The sequence below is a fragment of the Xenopus tropicalis genome, chromosome 2 (assembly GCF_000004195.4).
Source record: "Xenopus tropicalis strain Nigerian chromosome 2, UCB_Xtro_10.0, whole genome shotgun sequence".
In the NCBI taxonomy this organism is placed as follows: domain Eukaryota; kingdom Metazoa; phylum Chordata; class Amphibia; order Anura; family Pipidae; genus Xenopus; species Xenopus tropicalis.
The window spans coordinates 108,538,167-108,560,916 of NC_030678.2; the positions used below are offsets into that span (position 1 = coordinate 108,538,167).

At 37.0% G+C, this 22,750-nt stretch overlaps 1 protein-coding gene across 3 annotated transcripts in view; it reads right to left on the minus strand.

Moving 5' to 3' along the window:
• Window positions 1-2,181: 2,181 nt before the first annotated feature.
• Window positions 2,182-22,750, minus strand: part of gk (glycerol kinase) — a 52,333-nt gene continuing 31,764 nt past the window's right edge. For 2 of the 3 annotated variants that reach the window (XM_012956242.3, NM_001097398.1), the window contains 11 exon segments: window positions 22,254-22,321; window positions 19,475-19,517; window positions 18,670-18,750; window positions 16,445-16,523; window positions 16,200-16,296; window positions 14,940-15,024; window positions 14,030-14,150; window positions 13,317-13,460; window positions 13,117-13,200; window positions 6,219-6,305; window positions 2,182-4,251 (listed from right to left, as the gene is read on the minus strand). In XM_012956242.3, the coding sequence (XP_012811696.1) occupies window positions 4,238-4,251; window positions 6,219-6,305; window positions 13,117-13,200; window positions 13,317-13,460; window positions 14,030-14,150; window positions 14,940-15,024; window positions 16,200-16,296; window positions 16,445-16,523; window positions 18,670-18,750; window positions 19,475-19,517; window positions 22,254-22,321 (903 nt within the window). In that variant the 3' untranslated portion in view covers window positions 2,182-4,237. 3 annotated transcript variants of the gene reach the window in all.

Below are 22,750 nucleotides of genomic sequence, written 5' to 3' on the forward strand. Positions count from 1 at the left end.
TACATTCCAGATTTCAGGGTTTTGTTGCACTTTAAATATCAGAAATTCAAGTTTTTACACCATAATTTGTAAATTTTAGCTTTAAAAAATTCTAAAAAATTTAAACTCAAATGTTGATAAATTATCCCCCCCAAATGTGTGTATGGCCAGCTTTAGAAATACTGCAATTCAATTTCTGCAATGTACCAGTTTTAAAGATTACGTTTAAAAACATGAGGTGAAATAAATGGCAATTATATGTATGAAATAAATCATGAAGCATGAATAGCATTATATTTCCCACCTTGGATACATCGTACACTAGGTTGTATGGTCTTGATATATTGTGAAATCTTTCTCACATTAATACTTCCTACTTCAACTCTTATAAACTCATTTGCTCCTATTAGTCCCCTTTAATTAAAGTCATGCTGTGTTTGTTCTGCTTATGACCAGTGAAGCAAGTACTGACTCCTCTCCCAGATATTACTAGAGGATAAAATGGGATGTTAGAACCTTATAGAAATGTCAGTCTGATCATCTGAGCATGAGGAACAATGGGTGTTAAAATTTAGAGCGTACATACATTCATTACATAATTATTAAAATAACATAGATAGGTTGGCTAGCTGAAGATTTGTAGGAGTATATACACAAATATGAAAGTGAACTGATTTCTTTCAAAGAAAAAAGTAGATGTAGTTACTGAGAACACATAATGGCTTGAAATAAAAGGCAAGGAGCATGAATGGTTATGTGTATGTTGTCCACATAATTTTTTTTTAATTCTGTATGGTGATGTTTAATCGAACATCCAGGGGACTGGGAACACCACACGTGATTTAAGAGACAATCTTCTATATAGTTACAGAAAAGGCAACCCAGCTATATTATAACCTGGGTGCACCTTAACCATGCCCTGTTCCACTCATGCCACACCTGTTTCGCCCACAGACCAGGGTCTGTTTCAATAGCAGTGGGTAAGAAAAATTAGGGGTGAAAATTCTGACTGTGGTTGATTAGGGAACAGAGAGACAAATCAGGGTGACTTCTAAAAATCAGGGTAGTTGACATGTCTGAAGTTGAGTTCAGGAGATTGCTCAGACTCCAACACACGTAACACATATTTTAGAGATATTTATATTCTCACAAGACAAAACACAAGAAAGCATAATTGGCAACTCAGGAGGGGGCAACAAACCAAAATGGATAGCACCCCCAAGAAGACAAGGTTTTTAATCTTTTTACATATACGTACAGTGTAAGAAAGAGTATAAATAAGGGCATTCGCTTTGTTCCCTTGCTTTTTGAGTGCAGAATGGTCACAATGTGAGAGTATTGAAAATGAAGGACCACTTTAAACATAGTACTGTATCAGCCTAGAAGTAATTAAACTTCTCCCAGTACTTCACACGCAATTGTTACATGTTTTTCGACTTTTAACCCTGGGTTGCTAATAAAGCAGAGAAATCCTATAGGAACATCAAAAAGGAAGATCAGGGGGCAATAAAAACATTAAAAGCAGATTAAAAGCTGATTATTATACTGGTGCATAAGGCTGTGTGAATAGTGATGTGTGTGTCAACTTTTTGTTGACTACACCCTAACCCGCCCCTTTTCCAGGTGCACCTGAACCGGCCCGCTGCTTTGCTTCTATTTATAGACCGGAACCTGCCCCGGTGCTCAGTTAGGTTGTAGGTAGGGAGGCAGAGGGGCTCAACCCCCACTCAATAGCGATCCGCTTTTGAGTAGTTGCACAATTAATGAGGTCCAAGAATAGATGTTTTTTTTTTTTTCTGTTTAACTATAGTTTTATCATTTCCCTTTGTTAATATTTCAACTATAATTTGTGTTATCGGTCAACTGTAATGTATATGATCATTTATTTTCAAGTTTATTTATTCCACTTGATATGGACTTGTTTACTATGGTTTCCATGGCCACATTTTGGGCTCTGTTTTCACTACTATAGGCATATAGGGTTTAATTTACTAGTGGCCAAAATGTTGGAATACATAATAAAAATAGTGTTTTCAAAATGTGATTACATCATTCTGTTGCAGTAAATCATTTTGTCCATACTTGCATCCTGGCATTGCTATTGATATAGTCTTTCCTATTAACTGTGACACAAGATTTAGGTCTATAAAGTTACTCTTTTTTCAGAATTGGTTGTGGTTGTTTTAAATAAAAGACAAAATAATCAGAAAAGGAAAATATTTATTGACATTAATTCCAACAGACACCATTAGGGAGGTTCAACAATTGTCTAAAGGAGATAAGTTTAGGATCATAAAAAAACATATGTAGGTTCTACATGACAGCGCCCATACAGCTCCCAGCATTCCCATTTCTGGCAGTGTGATGCTTGGTGTAGAAATAATTGACTTTCATTAATTAGGGAGACCAATATCACAATCAGTCTTCTCTGTGAAAGTAACTAAGGTATCAGTTATTTTAAACCTATGTTTTTTGACAGAGAAAACATTATTCTACCAATCTCCCAGTATTCTACCAATCTGATATCTGTGAAGTGTATAAGGAAAATGTAAAACAAAAGGGATCCAAAAATGGTCTATACGGTTTTAATCAGATTAGAGATATATTGCATGCTGGTGAGAGAATGACAACTCAATGAGAGCAATTTAGTGTATGCTAATGCGAAAGTTATTTGAGTTAAGAATGGGAATGAAAAGAAGAAAAATTGTGGAGTACACAACAGTATATGGTTATACTTAGGTAACTGGGAACCTGATTCTCAAAAGCAATGGCACACAGGACTTTTTGACCAACAGACCAAGGTGGATAACTATCTGCAATCACCTAACCTTCAGTAATGCCTGAAATAGAAACTGGTTGCACATCCATTCACATTTATAATGTTCAGCTTGTCTACATTTTGAAATCAATCTGCATCCGTTTTATAAGGCATGATATATTAATTTAAAAAATAAATTAAATTTTTTGTCAGGAATATGCATAATCTGAAGTTAAATTAAAACAACAAAGTTTTATACAGATAATGGAGCTGGTCCCCTTTAAGTTCTTAAACCATCATTCTAGACAAACACTTCGTACTGCAGATTAAATTAAAACCTTTCCTTTAAAGGAAATATAAAGTCTATTTCACTGGGGGTGCCAATATGTTAGGGGCCCACCAAAGAAATAGATCTCTAAGCTTTTCCTTGGGTGCTCCTGTTAGGAGAAAACTGCACTGGCCCATGGAAAAGCCAACTAAACCCTGTGCCATCATCTCCTTAACAGAGATCTTCACTTTGCCATTCTACACTGGCACAGTAAAGTAGATTGTGTGGGTTTACTTTACTGCACATGTGCAAACAGGGATTGTTGCAAGGGACGCCTGGGACACTGTTAGGAGAGATAAGAAAAAAGTCGGCACAATGAAGAAACAGTTTGTTTCCACAGGCCAGTGCAGTTTTCACCTAAAAGGAGCGCCGACCTAGGGAAAAAACTTACTGATCTATTGCCTTGGGTGGGCTTCCTAATCTTTTGGCATCCCCAGTGAAACAGAATGTATATGTCCCTTTATAGAAGATCTCTGCATGATTTATAAATTTATCACAAAGGAAAGAAAGACCCCAAAAGAGTTTTTTACATTAAGAAATTGGAAAACTGCATCTAAGTGGCTGTAATTATATGTAAAATAAATTATTAATGAAACACTGTGCTAATTGTATTTGGTTCTCCAGCAACAACAATACAGAAGCTTTGGAAAACATAAAGCATTTAAATGGTGCATGCAAACAACTGGTGACTTTCTTTAAATAAAATTCAGTTCCATCATTTTGCATTTTAACAGAATTAAGTTAGAAATGATTTCACTATTAACAAAATGTGCATTCATTTAAAAATAAAAAAAAAAACCTTCAAAAATCTCTGTACATGTTTTATCATTACATTTCTGAAAAAATGTATATTAATAATTCTGAGGATATTTATAATCTCCAAAGTGCAAGTCAGTCCTTCTAAGACATAATTGAATAATCTACTCATCCAAACCCTTTTCTTTCCCATCATAGTGTCACTGTGAAACAACTGGTTGCAGTGTCCAGTCCACAAATACGGCGACAAGTGTTGCACAGGAAGTGCCCTTCTGACCGACAACTATACAGAGAAGCAATAAGATTAAACACCGTGTTTCCTTCATTCTACCCTTGTCATGTAGCGTGCAACAGCAGGAATTCATATCATCTTATTGGCAACATAAAACCGAAAAAGAGCAGAGGCCAGTGAATGGTTATTTATTAAGACCTAAAAAATAAAGGGGGAAAATACATATATTACAATAAATAGAGGGAGTAAAATACAAATATTACATTAAGAAGTTTACACTTGCAAGAATTAATAATTATCTATTGCTAGTACTAATTTGTAATCTATTATTTACACTTATGCCACCCTCTTAAGGAAAAAAAATGATCTCCATTTGTTCTGTTGTTTTTTTGGGAAATCCCTTGGCCATTATCGAGCACTTATTTAACCTCTGAAGTAGAGTGTGGACTGATGAGTTGTGGGAACGTTGCTGTACAAGGCTTTAAAGCTGTGTGTGCTGAATGTGCCATTCCAATTAAGCTAATATGCAAATTCCTGCATAACAGTGTATGACAACACGTACACAACTTACTGATGGCCAAGAGCTTTCCATTGTCAGAAATCAATGCATGTCCCGAAGCCAGCTAATGAAACATTATTAAATAGCTGCAAATGTAAGAGGATGCCCTTTCCTACACCAGTTCAGCACTGAAATAAAGAATTATATAGCTACAGGTCTGTGATGGCCATGTTTCTACAGAGGTAAATAAGGGGTCTAGATTATGAGAAAGATCAGCATCTTAACTGATGTTCTATCAGTTCAATAAATGCATCTGTATGGCACAATTTCCTGCCAACTGTTGTATGTAGCAAGGTGCGACATTTAGAATTGTTTGGAAAATGACACACAATCACTAGGATTCTTATGGATTGCGCTGCAACACTTTAGCAAAGATATTTACAAATGGCAAAAATTTAGCATTTAGAGAAGGCTTATTTCACAGGTGAATTGAACCGTTGATAAGTAAGCAGATCTGCAGATGTTGTTAAACTACAACTTCAGCCTTCAAATGAGAGCCAAAGCTGGCAGAGGTGGGCTTTGCTCAGAAGTACCTATGGTGCACCACCGCACCACCGTGTATTTAAAGGTATTAATGGAATAAGGAATACATTTTACTTGACTATTTCCAGACCCAGGGATCAATCTTTGAACAAAATATACCAGTACCATTTAGAATGATGTCATTTCTCTGCTGCTAGTAAGACTACACAGGAAGGCAGGAAAATACCATGCCGTACAGAACATTTTTTTTTTCAGTGTTTGACTTAATTAGCAATTACGCATCCCAAGTTTTGGAATAATTATAGCAATTAATATGCATGTCTTACTGATTTCAGAGTGAACTTGTCTTTTGCATTAGAAGTAAATTGAATGTGAAAGACAACTGGTAAACCTGATTAAACAATACACCGCACCTTACAACCATAATGACCTAATTGTATTTCTGCACCATAGACTGCAGCACTTAAAAGACATCATTTTGTATTGAATCAGTCAGAATGAACTTTGAGAGTGGGCTCCATCTTGTGGCAAAAGACTATTAATACAGATAAGCATGAAGCAGAATTTCCATGACCGTGTCTAGAAATATTTGGCGCAATATTGATAGACTTTGTTCTTATCTGGGGATATTCAGCTTTGCACTTCAAGAATAAATCTATATCTGACTGTTTAACCCACATCCCCACAGAACGATTATAACAAGTTCCCCCAAATGTATATATTTGGGGCTACAGTTGATCTCACACCATTTTATATATTGAATTAATACAACATATTAATAAATTAGTACACGTGACTAAAAATTCTGCTGCATTAAGTGTTGCCAATCTGCACGTAAACCACTACACACTCCTTATATTAAGATTAATGCTGCAAATCCATTCAAGCATCTACATATATGCATAGCAAACAAAAGTACCTTAGTATTAAAAAAAAAAAAAAAAACGCAGGCAAACATGCAAAAGGCAACAACAACAAAAATATATTATAAATCAATATGTAAGTATTCAGACATATTTTATATGGTTCTGGTCATTAAAACATATGCTATTGAATGTAGACATTATATATGCAAAAGCAAAGAATCCTTGCACTAGAAACTATATGAATAAGGAGGACTGACCTGAGATGTACTTTGCTCCGATTAATAATACCATGCTACTCACTATATAAAACCCCAGAGGAAGACTACAGAAGATACTACAGTCACCTGGAGCCATCCAGTAGAACAGGATTCCAGTCAAGCAAGGTACAGGGGAAGAAAATATAAAAATTAAAATATTTGAGTTAAGAATCAATCACAGATACAAAAGGGGAAGACAATTACAAGCAGCGATTATTGTGAGAGATCAAAGTCAATGACATAATAAAACAAGATTAATTAATGAGTGACGGCACTAACATGAAAAAGAGTAGAACAAGCTGTAAACGAGACAAGTACAAATATTCCAAGCTAATGGAATCCAGAGCTCATTGGCAATAACTGCAGTGGCCAGTGGGGTTTACCTTAGCAAAATGGATCTCTCTCTTCATTCTTCCAGTCATTCATATTTCAGGGTTTTTTTTGTTTTGTTTTTAAGGAAATAAAAACAGACTATACAGGAAACAACCTATTTCCTAAAATCAGTGCTAGCATCATAAAGTTAATTAGCTAAATGATGACACTTTATGATCATTCGTTTATGAGATGTGAAATCTCGTCAGAAAACTGCTTATGAAAAGCATAGCCCCAAGCTTTACATACATACTTCCTGAAAACCCGACTATCAAATCACTCTATCTTCTGATTCCAGCCCTTTACCTTGCTGCCATGTTTCTCGCCAGTTTTAGTTTATTTTGCATATGCCTAATGGACTTATTATTCCCCTTAAAGCAATGTGAATTCAAATATGACTGGAGACAAATGACTAGAAAGAACCAGAAGAAAACCTAGCAAACCCCAGGGCATTTTATAAAACAAAAAAAAAATCTATATTAGTGCACTGCTATATTTTGTACAAACTAGCACACATCCCAGCTTGGAATGTCTGTATTTGGCTTTAGCTGGCAAAAAAGGCAGACTGATCCGCTTAGGTATGATTTCTTGCTTTGATTCCATGAACAATTTCAAAATCATTTATTACATGTTGTATTATTTTTAGTCTTTTTACTAGCTTCTGCACAGTAATGGGATAGAGCAGTGCTGTCCAACTGGCGGCCCGCGACCCCCCTCTGTGTGGCCCCCCACCTGTCTGGCTGCTTTGATGGCTTACCTTTGAGTAAGCATTAAATGGTATCAGTACTGTGATTAACTGGCCCCCTGCATGGTTCTCACCTCAGATTCAGGCTGTAATCCCTCTGTATTGTTTAAAAATGTAACCCCCTGTGTTGTTCACACCTTTTAATGTCTGCATTGTTCACCCCCTGCAGTGTTCACACCTCAGGCTCAGACTGTAATCACTCCCATTGTTCACTTCTTCACACCTCAGACATAGGTACTGTAGGCAGAGTATGGCACATACAGCCAGCATAGGGCAGGTAGAGTATGGCACACACAGGCAGCATAGGTCAGGGAGGGTATGGCACATACAGGAAGGGTAGGGCAGGCAGAGTATGGCACACACAGGCAGGGTAGGACAGGCAGAGTATGGCACACACAGACAGCATAGGACAGGCAGAGTGCTGCCTGTGTGTGCCATACTCTGCTTGCCCTATGCTGCTTGTGGGAGGTGAACCTGGCAGGGGTTTGTTGTGGGAGTTTGTTAGCAGTTGGAAATAGCCATTAAATGGTCCCTAAGGTGTGTAATTATGTACTGGGGGTTGCTCTGCTATCCACAGGGGAGGAGGAGGCATATGGAATTTAACGGTATCTTAATATGACATAATTCTTTCACATATGAATGATGGTTGATATTCCCACAGTAAGGACCAAGCATTTGGGATTTTGCTGCACTACCACCATTGTGATAAAATAGGTGTGGTTTGAAGTGGGTGTGGTTTCAAAAAGGGGAGTGGTCAAAACTGGCTTCCATTAGCGGCCCTCCACCATGTATGCTAGAGAAATTCCGGCCCTCGGCACCATAGAAGTTGGACAGCACTGGGATAGAGCAATAAAGGAGACATTTCGGAAAATAAAAATCAGTAAAAGAGAATTTACATGCAACATAACAAATTAATAATTTTGCTAAGAACTGCCAATAAAAAGCAGTTATATCTGGCTACTATCAGGGAAAACTATATGTTTCACCCAACATTTTAAGGTAATTCTTTAAATAGATTCTATGATAAAAATTCCCTTTAAGTAAAGGCCCTTCAAATAGCAAAAACAAACAAACAAATAAGACAAAACAAAACATGAATTTGTGTTTTTGATTGAGGGAACATTAAGAAAGGATAAGGGATAGATGAATCACAGAATTTCACAGCATGCACATTATTTCCAGAACATTAAATGAGCGGATGTAACAGCCAGAAAAATGAATCAAAGAATTCCAGTCAAGGAGGCCCATTTATCAACTTTCTCATTTTCGTGGTTTTAGAAACTACAACTAAACTAATTTCAATCCCAATCAAAAACAGGTACGCTGCACAAATGCAAGCTTCAAAAAAATAGAAAACCTCAAAAGCCACGAAGCAAAGAAAGATCTTCCAGTGGTATAAAGGACATCTGCCACTGACTTCTACATGATCTTCACAGATTTTAAGTGCTGTATTTTTCCTTTCAGATTTGTTGTAGTTTTGTTGCATAATAAATCACAAAAAATTGCATTTTGTCCAGGACAAAATTGTATTGTAAAAAAACGATTGTTAGTAAATGCTCCCCCAATAATGTGTAATGTTATGGCACTAACAATGGATGTGTATTAACTGGCCAGCCTTACTCCCATCTACTGCAACTGCAGTCTTTCTTCAAATATATTTTATGATAAACCCAAGTAATCATTAAAAAAAAAAAAAAGACAAGCATCATTTTTATATTACTGAAAAAAAAATGGCATCAATAATTACATATTATATAGCTGACACTTTCACAGGGGTTAATTAACAATCTAAACTAGTTTAAGTTTAAATCTTCACATGTACTTTGCACAAGTGAAACCTAGCATCCAATCAGATATTTGCTTTCTCCATTCCAACATCAATTAAAGCTAGATACATATCAGTTGTTACATGTTCCTAAACTAGTGCAAATGCTTAATTTATTTACGTAACGGACACCTATGATCAATACATATGGCTTCAAGCAGTGGTTCTCAACCTTCCTAATGCCGCAACCCTTTAATACAGTTCCTCATGTTGTGGTGACCCCCAACTATAAAATTATTCCTAAGACCATCGGAAATATGTGTTTAAAAGGGTCGTTCAACCCCCTAAGGGGTCCTGACCCACAAATTGAGAACCGCTGGTTTAAAGGAACAGTTCAGTGTAAAAATGAAACTGGGAAAATTAGATAGACTGTGCAAAATGAAAAATATTTGTAATATAGTTAAAATATAGCAAAAATGTAATCTATAAAGGCTGGAGTGGGCAGATATCTAACATAATAGCCAGGGCCGGATTTCTCTTCGGTGCGCCCAGAGGCCGCCCCTGTGGGAGTCCCCCATGCGCATGCGCGAACGCGCCCCCAGTGCGCATGCGCAAAGCGCCAGCTCCCCATTGCGCATGCGCAAAGTGCCAGCGCATGCGCGAACGCTCTTTTTAACTCCCATACGGAGCAGTGGGGAGAGGTCCCGACTGCTCCGTATGGGAGCAAAATTAAAAAATGTTCTTGCGGCGGGGTGGCATGCCGCCCCTAAACTTCTGCCGCCCTAGGCCCGGGCCTTTGTGGCCTCTCCACAAATCCGGGCCTGATAATAGCCATAACTTTACTTCCTGCTTTCTGCCCTCTAACCTCTTAATCAGTGTCTTTGGGGGACAGTTATGTCCCATATGGCCCCACCTCAAGCTACTGATTGGTTACGGACTCCTATCTGCTTACAGAGCATCTGCTCACTCCAGCCTTTATAGATTACATTTTTGCCTAACTATATTGAAAACATTTTTTATTTTGCACATTCTATCTTACCTAATTTCATTTTTACACTGAACTATTCCTTTAAAGCTTATCATAGTAAATGCACCAGAAGCAGAAATACTTGTGATTCATGCGATCTACATGCGATCTACTGATAAGTTAGATGTTTGGGACCCAAATGCCCTTTTTATTGAGCTTAATAAAAGTGTGTCTGGGCCCAAAACATGTAGTGACACATGAAAAACCTCATTGTTTAGCAGTATAATTCTGCATGTGTGTGTTCCTTTCTAACAAATATCTCTTTAATTATATAAATGCTCCGGTGTAATGAAGGTGTGGGGTGTTGTATATGATACATACAGGGGTTCACCGGGAGTTAATTTTGGAGGGCAAGCACACAGGCAGTGCAAAAGAACAATACAGAATAGCACAGAATTCTCTACCAACATAGGTGGTGAATAAATTAGCAATGTTTATTATATGTACAAGGAAGGACAAATATTTTTTATAATCAATAAATAAAATAAAAGTTGAATGACTTTACAGGTTTACTCAATACCCTTAGGCTGAAATTGTCAGCTGGTTTTCAGGGGTGGTTTGATTGTCTTCTAGGGACAAATGTCTGTCTACTAATTTTGTAAGAACATTTTAAGTTCCCTTTCAAGCAATTAAATACCTGATTATAGAAAGACGAGACACTCACTGCTCTCCAATTCTGTTTAGTATGTATTGTGTATGCCAAACAAAATAATTTCCGTAATGGGTGCTCACTACAGACTGCAATAATAACCTCAGACTAACAAGGTCATAAAGTTATAAAACAAAATACTCAGCCAGTTAAATTATAAATCCATAACAGTCTAATTACAGCTGAGGTTAAATGTTGAGTGATCTAGTCCAATTAATATGCCTATTCAATGGTCTTTACTATAGCTTTATAATGAGAGATTCCAGCAGCCTGGAGCTGGTAGTAAAAAGACAATCAAATGCTCTTGCATAATGAAAATGCACATTAAAGAAGCCAGTTAAAAGATATTGCTCTTTATATGTATATGGCAAACTGAGTGATATGGCAACAATGTCACATGCAAAACAAATTGTTTTCAGCAGCTGTAAAGTGCAATATCCAATGAACATATTTAGAATTATGAGACTTATTAGCAATTTTCAATATACATGACTTGAAGCTGTGCATTTCAATTCTAGAATCTGAATAACTATCATTATAAAGTTATCCTTTATTCATAATAGTGAAGAATATTCAAGGAGCTGTATTGTAAGAGACTATTTAATATGACACTTTGATGTTATGCTTCGGTAATAAGGCTATAGGATCTCTTTGCCAGTTTTTTAACCATATTCCTCATCTATAGCATCTGTCATAACCTCTAATTGCCATTCAGTGGGCCTGACAATGTCCATATCTACTCAAGAAAAATGACCACTATTATTATAAAGAATGTCAGATACCTAACCGATGGGGTGACACGTTAGACAGTCATTATAGTGGACTGCATGTAACTGCAGGTGTGAAAGAAGGAACCTAGATAACTAGTCCATAGCAGACACAAAAAATGGTGTAGTCAATAAAAGTAAGCCACAGCATACATCAATATTACTTTTTTTTTTTTTTTTTTTTAACACTGCTCAGAAGTTCCAGAGAAGATATACTATTATTAGGCAACTATTAGTAATAGTCTTCTGCAATATAGTAAGACAGCAGGAATGGTTTAGTGATCTTGGAGGAGGCTCACCAGCCACTGCAGAATTAGGATTGGTTTTGGGCTTATTCGGAGACACATGTATAAAAAAACTGAATCAGTAAGGGTTTTCATAAATATAAAAGGAGTACTGTAGCTGTCAAATTTATAGGTAAGCATTCAAAAATAGTTAACTTTTTACTTGCATTTTACTAAGCCTTGGAGCACTCTCATAACTCACTTGGTATTTTTGTATTTTAGTTGTTCTACAGCAGGGATCCCCAAGCTTTTTCTACCCATGAGCCACATTTAGGTGTAATATGTATTGTTGAGACACACAAGCATGTTCTATGGGGATGCTAAATAGGCACAGATAGGTGTATAACTACTGTGATTTTGTAGCCCTATATGGACTGCCTGCAGGAGGCTCTGCGGAGTAAAACTGTGTCTCTATGCTTCCTAATCTTGCCTCCTAGCCAGAAATTTAAAAAGGCACCTACTGGGAGGCCACTGGGTGCAATATCAGAGGGGGATGTTGCTTATGATCCCCTGGTTAGGGTGTTGAAGTTCTCTCCCCTATAAAAGTAATAGCAGGGGAGATCAGACTATGAGACAAAAACTTGGTGTCAGATGACATTGCACAAAAAAAAAAAAAGCAAGCAGAGCGCTGGCAGCCTTTTAAAAATATGACCAAAGGTAAAAAGTTATGAGCACCCCTATGGAAAGGCCTCAAAGGGCTGGGCCTAGGTCAGTAGAATTCTAGTGGTGGGGCAGATCTGTGCTGGGGACTGGGAAGGAGGTACCAATAGCTGTCAAATTTGCCAATACTGCTGGTTGTAAAAATCAGTGGCATGTGGTGGAAATAGCATGGTGGTGGTGTAAGCAGCAGTAACGGGGAGAGAGATGCTGCCCCATCATTAATTCTGGGCCTGCACTTACTTTGGCATGGTATTGTGGCTTGGTGATCTTATGATCAGAACCTTTTAACTTAAAAAATTTAGTTCTTGAAAATGTATGCACTTGCAAGGAATAATGAAAACAAAGGCCAAAATGTGCCTTGATAACGCCTTTCTTTTTGTATGTGGAGTCTTTGAAGTTATTAACTTTAGGGACAGCAGTGTGCAAAATAATAAAAAAAAAAAAAAGAGGGGGGCAGCCATTCCCCTAGGCTGTTGCACCTCTTCTGTCCAAGGGGATAGTAAATGCCGCCTAAAGTCTCCATCATCCACCAGAGAAACACCAACGAATAGCTGCCACTACTAAAGGCTGGGCTCAATATGAAAGGATTTTCTATAAAGCATGAAGTCAATACAAAAAAGTAATATTACCATTTCCATTGGTAGGCTCTGCAGATTCCCAGCCCATTGATTTCATCACTGCCTTTTTCCATCTTGCATAGCGAAATTCACTTTCTAGATAAAAGGAGAGGAGGAGTAAAGATTCTGTTCCTAGATGTCTTAAGTAGCACTTCCTAATGGCTATTATACTAAATAATCCGTTTGGTATCTAGACTGGTTGCAGTTTTTACCCTCTGGGTTGATTTGTGGTTCAAACCGTTCACATGTTACAGCAGTTAAATCTCCAGGATTTAAGCTCCAAACACCGACACCTTCAGCTGCACCTGCAGCCATAGCAGCGCCCAGTGCAGTTGTTTCAGGCATGGATGGTTTTACTGGTGAAAAGACAAAGAATGAGCACAGACAAATGATAATTACATCAGCATCAAGGAAAGAGTTTCATATATAATAATAATAATATATGCAGCTAAATACTATTTTTTAAGTGGAGCATGCACTGGAACAGCGGTTCTCAAGCTGCGGGTCGGGACCCCTTTGGGGGTTAAACGACCCTTTCACAGGGGTTGCCTAAAATCATCGGAAAACACATATTTCTGATGGTTTTAGGAATAATTTTATGGTTAGGGGTAACCACAATATGAGGAACTGTATTAAAGGGTCACAGCATTAGGAAGGTTGAGAACCACTGCACTAGAAGGTTGGTGACAAGGCTTACAAAAATTGTTAAAACATATATGCATAAACAATTTGTGTTAAACAGTTTCAAAATACACTGTGTAAAGGTGAACTGCGCCTTTATTTTAACTGATTAAATCATTTATTTACTAAGATAGGAGTAGACATTATAGACAGCCTTGATTTAACTAAACTTATATACAAATTATAACTTTATTTACTGATAATTCTATATGCAGAGCTGAAAATCATGGCAAAACAGTCTTACCTACTGGAATGCACAGGATATCAGCCTGCAACTGCATGAGGATTTTATTGCTTGTCATGCCCCCATCAACTTGAAGTTGATTGAGAGGAATACCACAATCTTTGTTCATAGCATCCAGAATCTGGAATTAAAGCACAGGTCATATAATTTCCAAAGCAAATCCAAATGCTTCCAAAATAATGACACTGAAAAAGCTACACGTCAAAATAATAATGTTCATTAAAAGTTACCTATAGGTCATATTGATCATTTTTACTTATAGGGCTGTTTTTGTAAGTAATTGGTGATGGACTGCTGCTGTTCAAACATAGTGCCCCCCTCAAAGAGGGATATGGGGGAGCAGAGAGGTAATGGAAAAGCATTGGGCACATATTTTAAGGCAAATTATAAGAAGCATGCAAAGACAATGTTGAGAAAGATGCAAAAAGATTTAATTTCTGGTGTCAGTATCTCTTTAAGGTACAAGGGTAAATGTATGTATGTATGTATGTATATATAGCAGTTAATCTCTTTTTGGGGAAGCTTCCCTTCATCTTCATTATACTCCTCCACCCAAAAACTGTTTTGTTTTGTTTTTTTCAGGATAAAAGATACTGTCGCTCAAAGCAACATACATTAAATAAAAATTTTCAGTTTTCTATTTATAAATGTATTTTGCTCAAAACACTATCTGCCTGTATTCTCTGCAGTGCTGGTTCTGCCAGTAACGATGCAACAAAGGTCTTTGCTTTCATCTATAAGGAAGATACAAGGAAGGGTGGGCAGGCTAAAGATCTTCCTATTGAAAAGTAACTGCTTAGGACCTACAATAACCTGACAGTCAGGTGTTGTCAGATGAAACAGCACCCATAGTGCTGCAGATCGTCAGTCTCTGGTCAAACAGAAAGGGAATTACATAAGTCTACAGTACCTCTCTAGTCTGGAAACACACAGCCTCAAGAGCAGCAAATGCAATATGGTTTCTGTTTGTAAACTGGGTGAGACCACAGATGATACTAAGAGGGAAAGAGAAGACAGGTAATTGAAAAACACGTTATAACAGACTGCAGGCAGCAACTTTTAAATAACACTAAGGCCAAAGCAAGTTGCCCACTATGAGAAAAGGGAACTGCAATGGCTCAGGCGTTTTATGTGTATTAACCCCTACACTTGCTTATCCACCCAATGACTGACACTCATAACACCTTAAAGAACAAACCTCAACAAACATGGCTTGCAGCTTAGTTATTCACATGCCACATTGGCTATGTATTAAGATGAATATATCAGTATTTAAGAATCTAAGCAACCTAAATGTTATGCAGTGATGCCCCGGGGCAAGCCTCCTGTTCTGTCTACATCACCCTTCTAAACTGTGAAATCTAAAATGTGAAAATGTATTGCCCCAAATCTTAATAGCAATCCTGCCTTATCCCCTACTATTTAGGGGATTCAGTCAAATCTCGACTCCTTTGCTAAAAATTTGTCAGAATCCCAAACTGAATCCTGAAGGAAGGGTGAAAAATTTTCAACTTCCGTGTCACGTGATTTTAAGCATTCAAATTCGGATAAGCAAGGCACTTGGATTTGGCCAAATCCTGCCAAAAAAGGTTGACTCCTGAACCTTATCCTGGATTCAGTGCATCCCTTATTTTAGGTTTATGATATTTTCCTGAACTATAATTTCATCCAGTAACAGAAACCATGTAAATGTATTTAACTCTCAAAAATATTGCAGGTTGTACATTTTGGAGACCACCCCAATTCTTTGTCAGTAAAAAATGAACTTTTTTGTAGGCTTGTTTGCCCACTGCCTGAAGCAACTACTGGATCGCTCTTCTACATATATGCCATGGGTTCTTCAAAAGAAACACCAGGATTCTCATACAGCATCCTGACTGGGTCATATATTAATACTTAAAATACATCAGTGAAGCCAATATTGGAAACCTCACTTTTTAAAAATAAACTTCAAAATTGCATTTCTTAAATGGACAGTTAGGAAAAGAGGTACTACTTTGTAATTGATTAAAGAAATGCTTACAAAAAGGAGAGAAATAAAACGTTAAAGGTCCCTTTCTGCAGTGCCCATAACCATACTCTCGTGGACCTTAAATCTTCTGCCATGGCAGCACCTTGGGTACCTTCACCCTGACAGTTTAAACTAGAATACACAGATACAGCTTCTTACCCTCTGGCACTTGGCTCCCAATAGGGAGCGTATAAACCTGAAAATGCAGGAACAAAGTAGCAGCCATATGATGTCCCGACTTCAGCAGCAAGCTTTTCTAAAGCCATAAATAAAAATACATACATATTTAATTCAGTTACACAAATTTTCATGGTTTACATATATTATATATATTTATTCATCAAAATATAAAGGGGCAAGCATCTATGTCTGAAGGATTGTGGGATATTGCTCTGATAACTTACCTACTTCCTCAGTAGTCTTTACTATTCCAAGATTGTCTCTCAACCAGCGCACCACAGCTCCTGCTATGGCAACTGATCCCTAAACAGCACATTGAGATAGGAAACACAGTAACTTCACATTAATGTCTCTGTCCGTGAGTAAACAGTCACTCTATAGCAAATTGGTACACTTTTTAAAAAGCATAAGCATGAACAAAAGAAGCAGCATGACATGAGAACCACAATCCTTTTATCATGACAAACACTAAAATTGGAATAAAATATCTTCTGCAGTTTTGGACATTTAGTTGGCAGCGTTACAGTGTGTAATATAGACATTACTTTGTAAAGACATCATTTAATTAGTTTAGGGGCTAAAATATGTGCATATGTACAAACCACTCAGTGATTTGTAGTTTGAGGTACTACAATGATAAACTGGAATACAGTGTAGCAATCCCACTAACATAACCCTGCATTCTGCCTAATAATTGATATTAGTAAAAAAGGTCAGGCATCATTATCTCTTTTTCAGGCATACATATATTTATAAACAAATAGGCAAAATATAAAATGAAACCCCATTTTCTACCTTTAGATGGGTGGTTCAACTTTAAGTTAAAAAGTATGTTATAAAAAGGCCCATTCTAAGCAACTTTTTAATTAGTCTTCATTATTTACTTTTTATAGTTTTTGAATTATTTGCCTTCTTCTAACTGTCTGCAGCTTTTAAATGGGGGTCACTTTTTACAAAAGCAAAAAACCTATTGCTCTGTGAGGCTACAGTTTTATTGTTACTTTTACTTTTTATTATTTTTTTATTCTGTAAACTGTGTAAGTTTAGGAGCCCAGTGATCTTGCTGTGGGGCCAAATACCTAGTCAGCAGTAGTTCATAAAAATAATTAATCTGCTAAAAAAGTCAGTATTTAATTGAGGGATCAGTGGAATTGATACGTACGTTACATACGTTTTTTTTTTTTAAGTTACGTATGTTTCTGCATAAGATACATAAATGGCATAAGCATAGGGGCCCAATAACTAGTCTGTAGTAGTTCATAAAAATAATGAATGTGCTAATAAGTCAGTATTTTAATTGGGGGGTCAGTGGAGCTTATAAGTGAGTTTCTTTGAAAGTAACGTGCGTTTTTGCATAAGTTAAGTAAAAATTGTGTAGGGGTCGAATGATGATGTTGCTGTGGGACCCAATAACCAGTGGTTCCCCTGCTACAAAATTTATGTAGAATACACTGATATAATTCAGTAATTAGCTCCTAATATAAACAGCTGATGTTACTCTATAATAAGCAGTCCATATAAGTAGTTAAAATTAATAATTAATGTGTTAATAAGCCAGTCAAGTTCATTGGGGGCAGTGGAATTTACCTTAAGTTTTTTAATTCATTGAAGGTGAATGGAATTTGTCCCTGCAAAAATGCTCTGCATTGTTTTTTGCTCGATACGTAGTTTTCTAAGCAGTTTTTACATAAGTTTTGTAAATTGCGTAAGTTTAGGCTTAACTTTGTGCATGACTTATGCAATTTGCATAACTTTTGCTACACAAACGGGCCTCCTTACAAAAGAAGATTTCAGGGGGGCCTGACACAATTGTGCCCCCTCTCCCCATGACAGTGGCCCAAGATATGGGTTACTGCCCAGGAGCAATTTTGGCAAGTGTTTATAAATAACCCTCAGTTATATTTTAAAATAGCAGGTACTTTATTCCATGACCATAGGTAGGCACAATGCTGCAGGCAAAGTACTTCTAATATCCTCATATTTTAAAACAGGGCGCCCTCAAGATTCAGTTAAGTAAAATGGGTCATTGTTTATTACTAATTAATTTACCAATCATTTATAAGGATATAAAGAAGCATAAGAGTTACAATGCTTCCCATGTCCATCAAATGAAATCGCTCAGGAGCTACCAAGAAAATGATCTTGAATAAAGAAAAAATAAATAAATGGAGCCCTCATGGAACTTAATAAATGGTGAAAAAATAAAATAAAGGTTTATTAGGCAACTTTTCGGTCCCCTTAGGGAACCTTCCTCAGACAAAAACTCGTCTTGAGGAAGGTTCCTTCCAGGGACCAAAATATTGACTAGTTTTACTATTAAATTCCCAGAAGGGCTCCAAAAACTAATCTTTCGTACACATTTTTTTTTTTTAAATCTACATTTTATATCGGCAATATTATAGCAGAAAAAGAAACAATAAAATAAATGAGAGATGTTGTGAGAGCATACCTCCAGGGCATAACATGCAGGCTTGTCCCGTCCTAGCTTGTAGGCAACAGTTGTCAAGAGGCCGTGTTCTGAGAGGACAGGCTGTTGGAAAAAAACATCACAATAACCAAAAAAAGATCAACCAAAAGAACAGAATTAGATAATTAGATGCACAGAAGGCATTGCATGGTATGTGTCATGTTAAAAAAAAAACCCCTTAGCATCATACGTCTAAATTGAATTTACATTTGTAATGGAATGCTGGGGGATCATAATCATTATTTTTATGTACTGCCAGTTATGCAGCACTTTAAAATCATTTATAACCAACAGGGGTGTTACAGTAATTTAACAATCAAGGGTTACAAATAAAAATAGGAATATAGGGTTCAGCTCATAAGAGCATGGGGCACAGAAATACTGTTGAACTTTTACCTTGCCCTTGTTGTGTGCTACTAGTGCAACAAAACTAGCATTTACTAGTAAATTTGTATTTATCCCCCCCCCCCTCCACACAGTTTCTTGTAAGAGGCACTGAATGTCACAATGGTCTATTTAGTTCAAGCACAGCAGTTGCACATGAAGTTTGTGGCCTGTTGTTGCCCAGCTTGGGACAAGAATGTGTGGAATACTAGCTGACCTGTCGCCAGTGTATTGGAGGACCACATTCCGCAAAACCCTGCCACTTAGAACCAATGAACGTATTATTTAGTACATAATCTAATAGTAACATTTTTGGTTTAAAAAGACACACCAGCACATTTTTTTCTACAGAGAATGTTAAGCCCTAAACCATGAGTAAAATGAGAGGTTGCAGATTACTCACCTTTGAGCCTGTGTTGCATAACAAAAAGCAGCCGGTACCGTATCTGCAATGAGAAGAAATGTAAATAAAATAAGGTTATGAGGTTATCAAACAAACCCTGGGGGTTAAGGTACAGCTAGTCCACTTAATTTTCTTATTTTGTGCTATAAGACATTATACAGTTTATTTAGAAAAAATGATCAAGTGGTAGCTCAGGATACACTTACACACACAATAGTTAATCTGACACGTTGCTGATCTTCTGCACACAAAAAGGGGTTGCTGGCAAACTGGGCTAGCTGGAGAAAGCCATGTTGATATATGGTCTATAAGGTCTCTTTGCAAGCTAATAATAATTATCCACACAACTGAAAAAAGCTATAACTATAATAAGCTGTTGCCAAGCAATGCCCTGTGATTCCATCCAGGTTCTGCTCTCTTTAGTTATCAAGTTCCAGTAGTGTCATGCAAGTAACTAGTTAACATTCTGTATCTATTGGTAATGGGGGAAAAGGACAGCAGAGGGCCCACAGCAAGAATATTTATAAGTCCTAGCATAAGAATTGCTTATGCTACATGTGTGAGCAAATGAGGTTCCAGGGTGCTGTACCTATGTTAGTTCAGCCCTTACCTCAGGGGTACTATTCTGTAAATGTAAAAAGAGTAGGGACCAGAGGGTATGGGAAACTATAGCTTAGGCCAGAGATCCCCAACTTTTTATACCGTGAGCCACATTCAAATGGAAAAAGTGTTGGGGAGCAACACAAGCATGGAAAAAGTTCCTGGGGGGCGCAAATAAGAGCTATAATTGGCTATTTGGTAGCCCCTATGTGGACTGGCAGCCTATAGAAGGCTCTGTTTGGCATTATGCCAGGTTTTTATGCAACTAAAACTTGCCTCTAAGCCAGGAAATCAAAAATAAGCACCTGCTTTATGGCCCCTGGGAGCAACATCCAAGGGGTTGGTGAGCAACATGTTGCTCACGAACTACTGGTTGGGGATCACTGGCTTAGGCTATGTAGATTGCCATTCTAATTATAGCTATGCAGCAATCCTACATGGATGGGTGATAGAAATCCTATCACATATTCATACTTTCTAATAATATTAATAGTTAAAGGAACAGTTCAGTGTAAAAATGAAACTAGGTAAAATGGATAGGCTGTGCAAAATAAAAAAAATATTTCTAATATATTTAGTTAGGCAAAAATGTTATCTATACAGGCTGGAGTGACCAGATATACAGTATATAACATAATAGCCAGAACTCTACTTCCTGCTTTCAGCTCTCTAACCTCTTAGTTAGTCAGTGACTTTAGGGGGGGGGGGCACATGGGACATAACCATTAATTTGTGAGCACGCAGGTCAGATTCAAAAGCAAACTGAACAGTTATGTCCCATATGGCCCTCCACCCTCTAGTCACTGGTTATTGACTGCTTAGAGAGCCCTATAGCAGGAAGTAGAGTTCTGTCTATTATGTTAGACATCTGCCCACTCCAGCCTTTATAGATTACATTTTTGCCTAACTAAAACATTGAAAACATTTTTTATTTTGCACAGTCTGTCTATTTTGCCCATTTTTATTTTTACACTGAACTATTCCTTCAAGAGTTTTTTTAAATAATTATGCAGAACATAATACTCCAATGTTTGCTTGCTGCAATAAATGATATTGGTATGTGGGAAAAATACTGCCACCAAATTACTATATCATTTCATACATTTAATTAAAAGCAAAAATAAATAAATAAAACATTGGCATGATCAGCACCATGAGGAAGAGCTCCATAACTGTGCTTTTCTATATAAGCCACTAGAGGTCACTAAATGCCAATTCAAATGTGCAGCGTTTTTATGACTTTGTCACTGCACATTTTTTTAAAGCTATTTTAAATTACTATAAATAATTTGTTAAACCCATTTTTTATGGTTATGGAAAACAAGCCTTGAGCTAAGGGTTGAACATATCCTTCTATTTATCACTCTATGAGGGACTTTTCTATACACAATTGCTGTCCATTTTTTTTCAGCTACTGGGCCACAATTCCAAGGAATAGATTATACTAAAATCATGTCATACAAATCAGCAGAGTCATTAAGATGGGGGATGCAAATTCACTGCATGAAGCTGCAGGTTCACAATTTGTCCACCTTTTGAGGTATAACCAAAGACTGATAACAACATGAATGACATTAAATGATTTAAAAAACATTTTGTACCATGGACAAACCAACCACTTCCTGCTCTTCTAGTCTCCATTTGTTTTTTTTTCCAAGCTGTGTGCTAGTCCACACACAGAAATGATTGATCTCACAGAACACTTTACATGACCTCACATACATAAATGTGTATTAAAGCCTCTGGACTCAGAACTTAGAAAAAAAAAAAACTTGTAATGTGTTTTAGTCCTAAGAAAAAACAAACATTCTACTGACCACATACAACACTGAATACCCCACAAGAGTCTTTGCCCACTTCCAAACACTTTTTTCAGTTTAGGTGTTTCAGTTGCTTTCCAATGCTATAGCTGACTTCAACAACTCAGGGCCAAAGATCAATGTAAGCAAGTTAGACCAGTTTACTGAGTCGGTGACCCCCTCCCCCTCTCAGAGCTGCTCCAGGGAGACATGAGAAGGAGAAAAATAAAATTTTTAACTTAAATGTTAAAAAAACATTCAAAAATATGAAAGTCTTTATTTCTGGGGTACTATCTTTAAACAACTCAACCGAAAAGTGTTTGGAAGGTGAACAACCCCTTTGAGGACCAAAGCATTTTTGTACCAGACTGTGGACTTACGTATTTTTAGCTTGTCCATCTTGAAAACACATTTGTCCAACTAAAGCAGCCGACTGGTCTCCTAAACACTGCAAAACAAAACACATTATTGTTCTGAGAAAGCATCCTAATAGGAAGCAGTATTTAATGCAGTTCAAAAAATATATGAATGGTTACTAGAAAATTACAAATGCTAAATATACTAACAAACATAGATAATCATTTTTAGCTTTTAAAAATGGAGAATTTTTCATCCTATGTGGATAATGTTGTTCTAGATAAAACAGTATGAATTGCTCTAGTAGTCAGAGACAACAAATGTCCCCGTCAAGCAACATTACTACTTTTACTTTAACATTACTAGCAACACAATACTAGTATACATGTGATACGTTTGAAAAAGTCGCATGGCCGTTACACTAAACCCTCTGCTCAAATGATTTCTATGAGGATTTATTCTTTCCCATTAAAAGTTTTAAAAACGGTGTTTAAGAATATTGGAGTGGAAATGCTGCAGA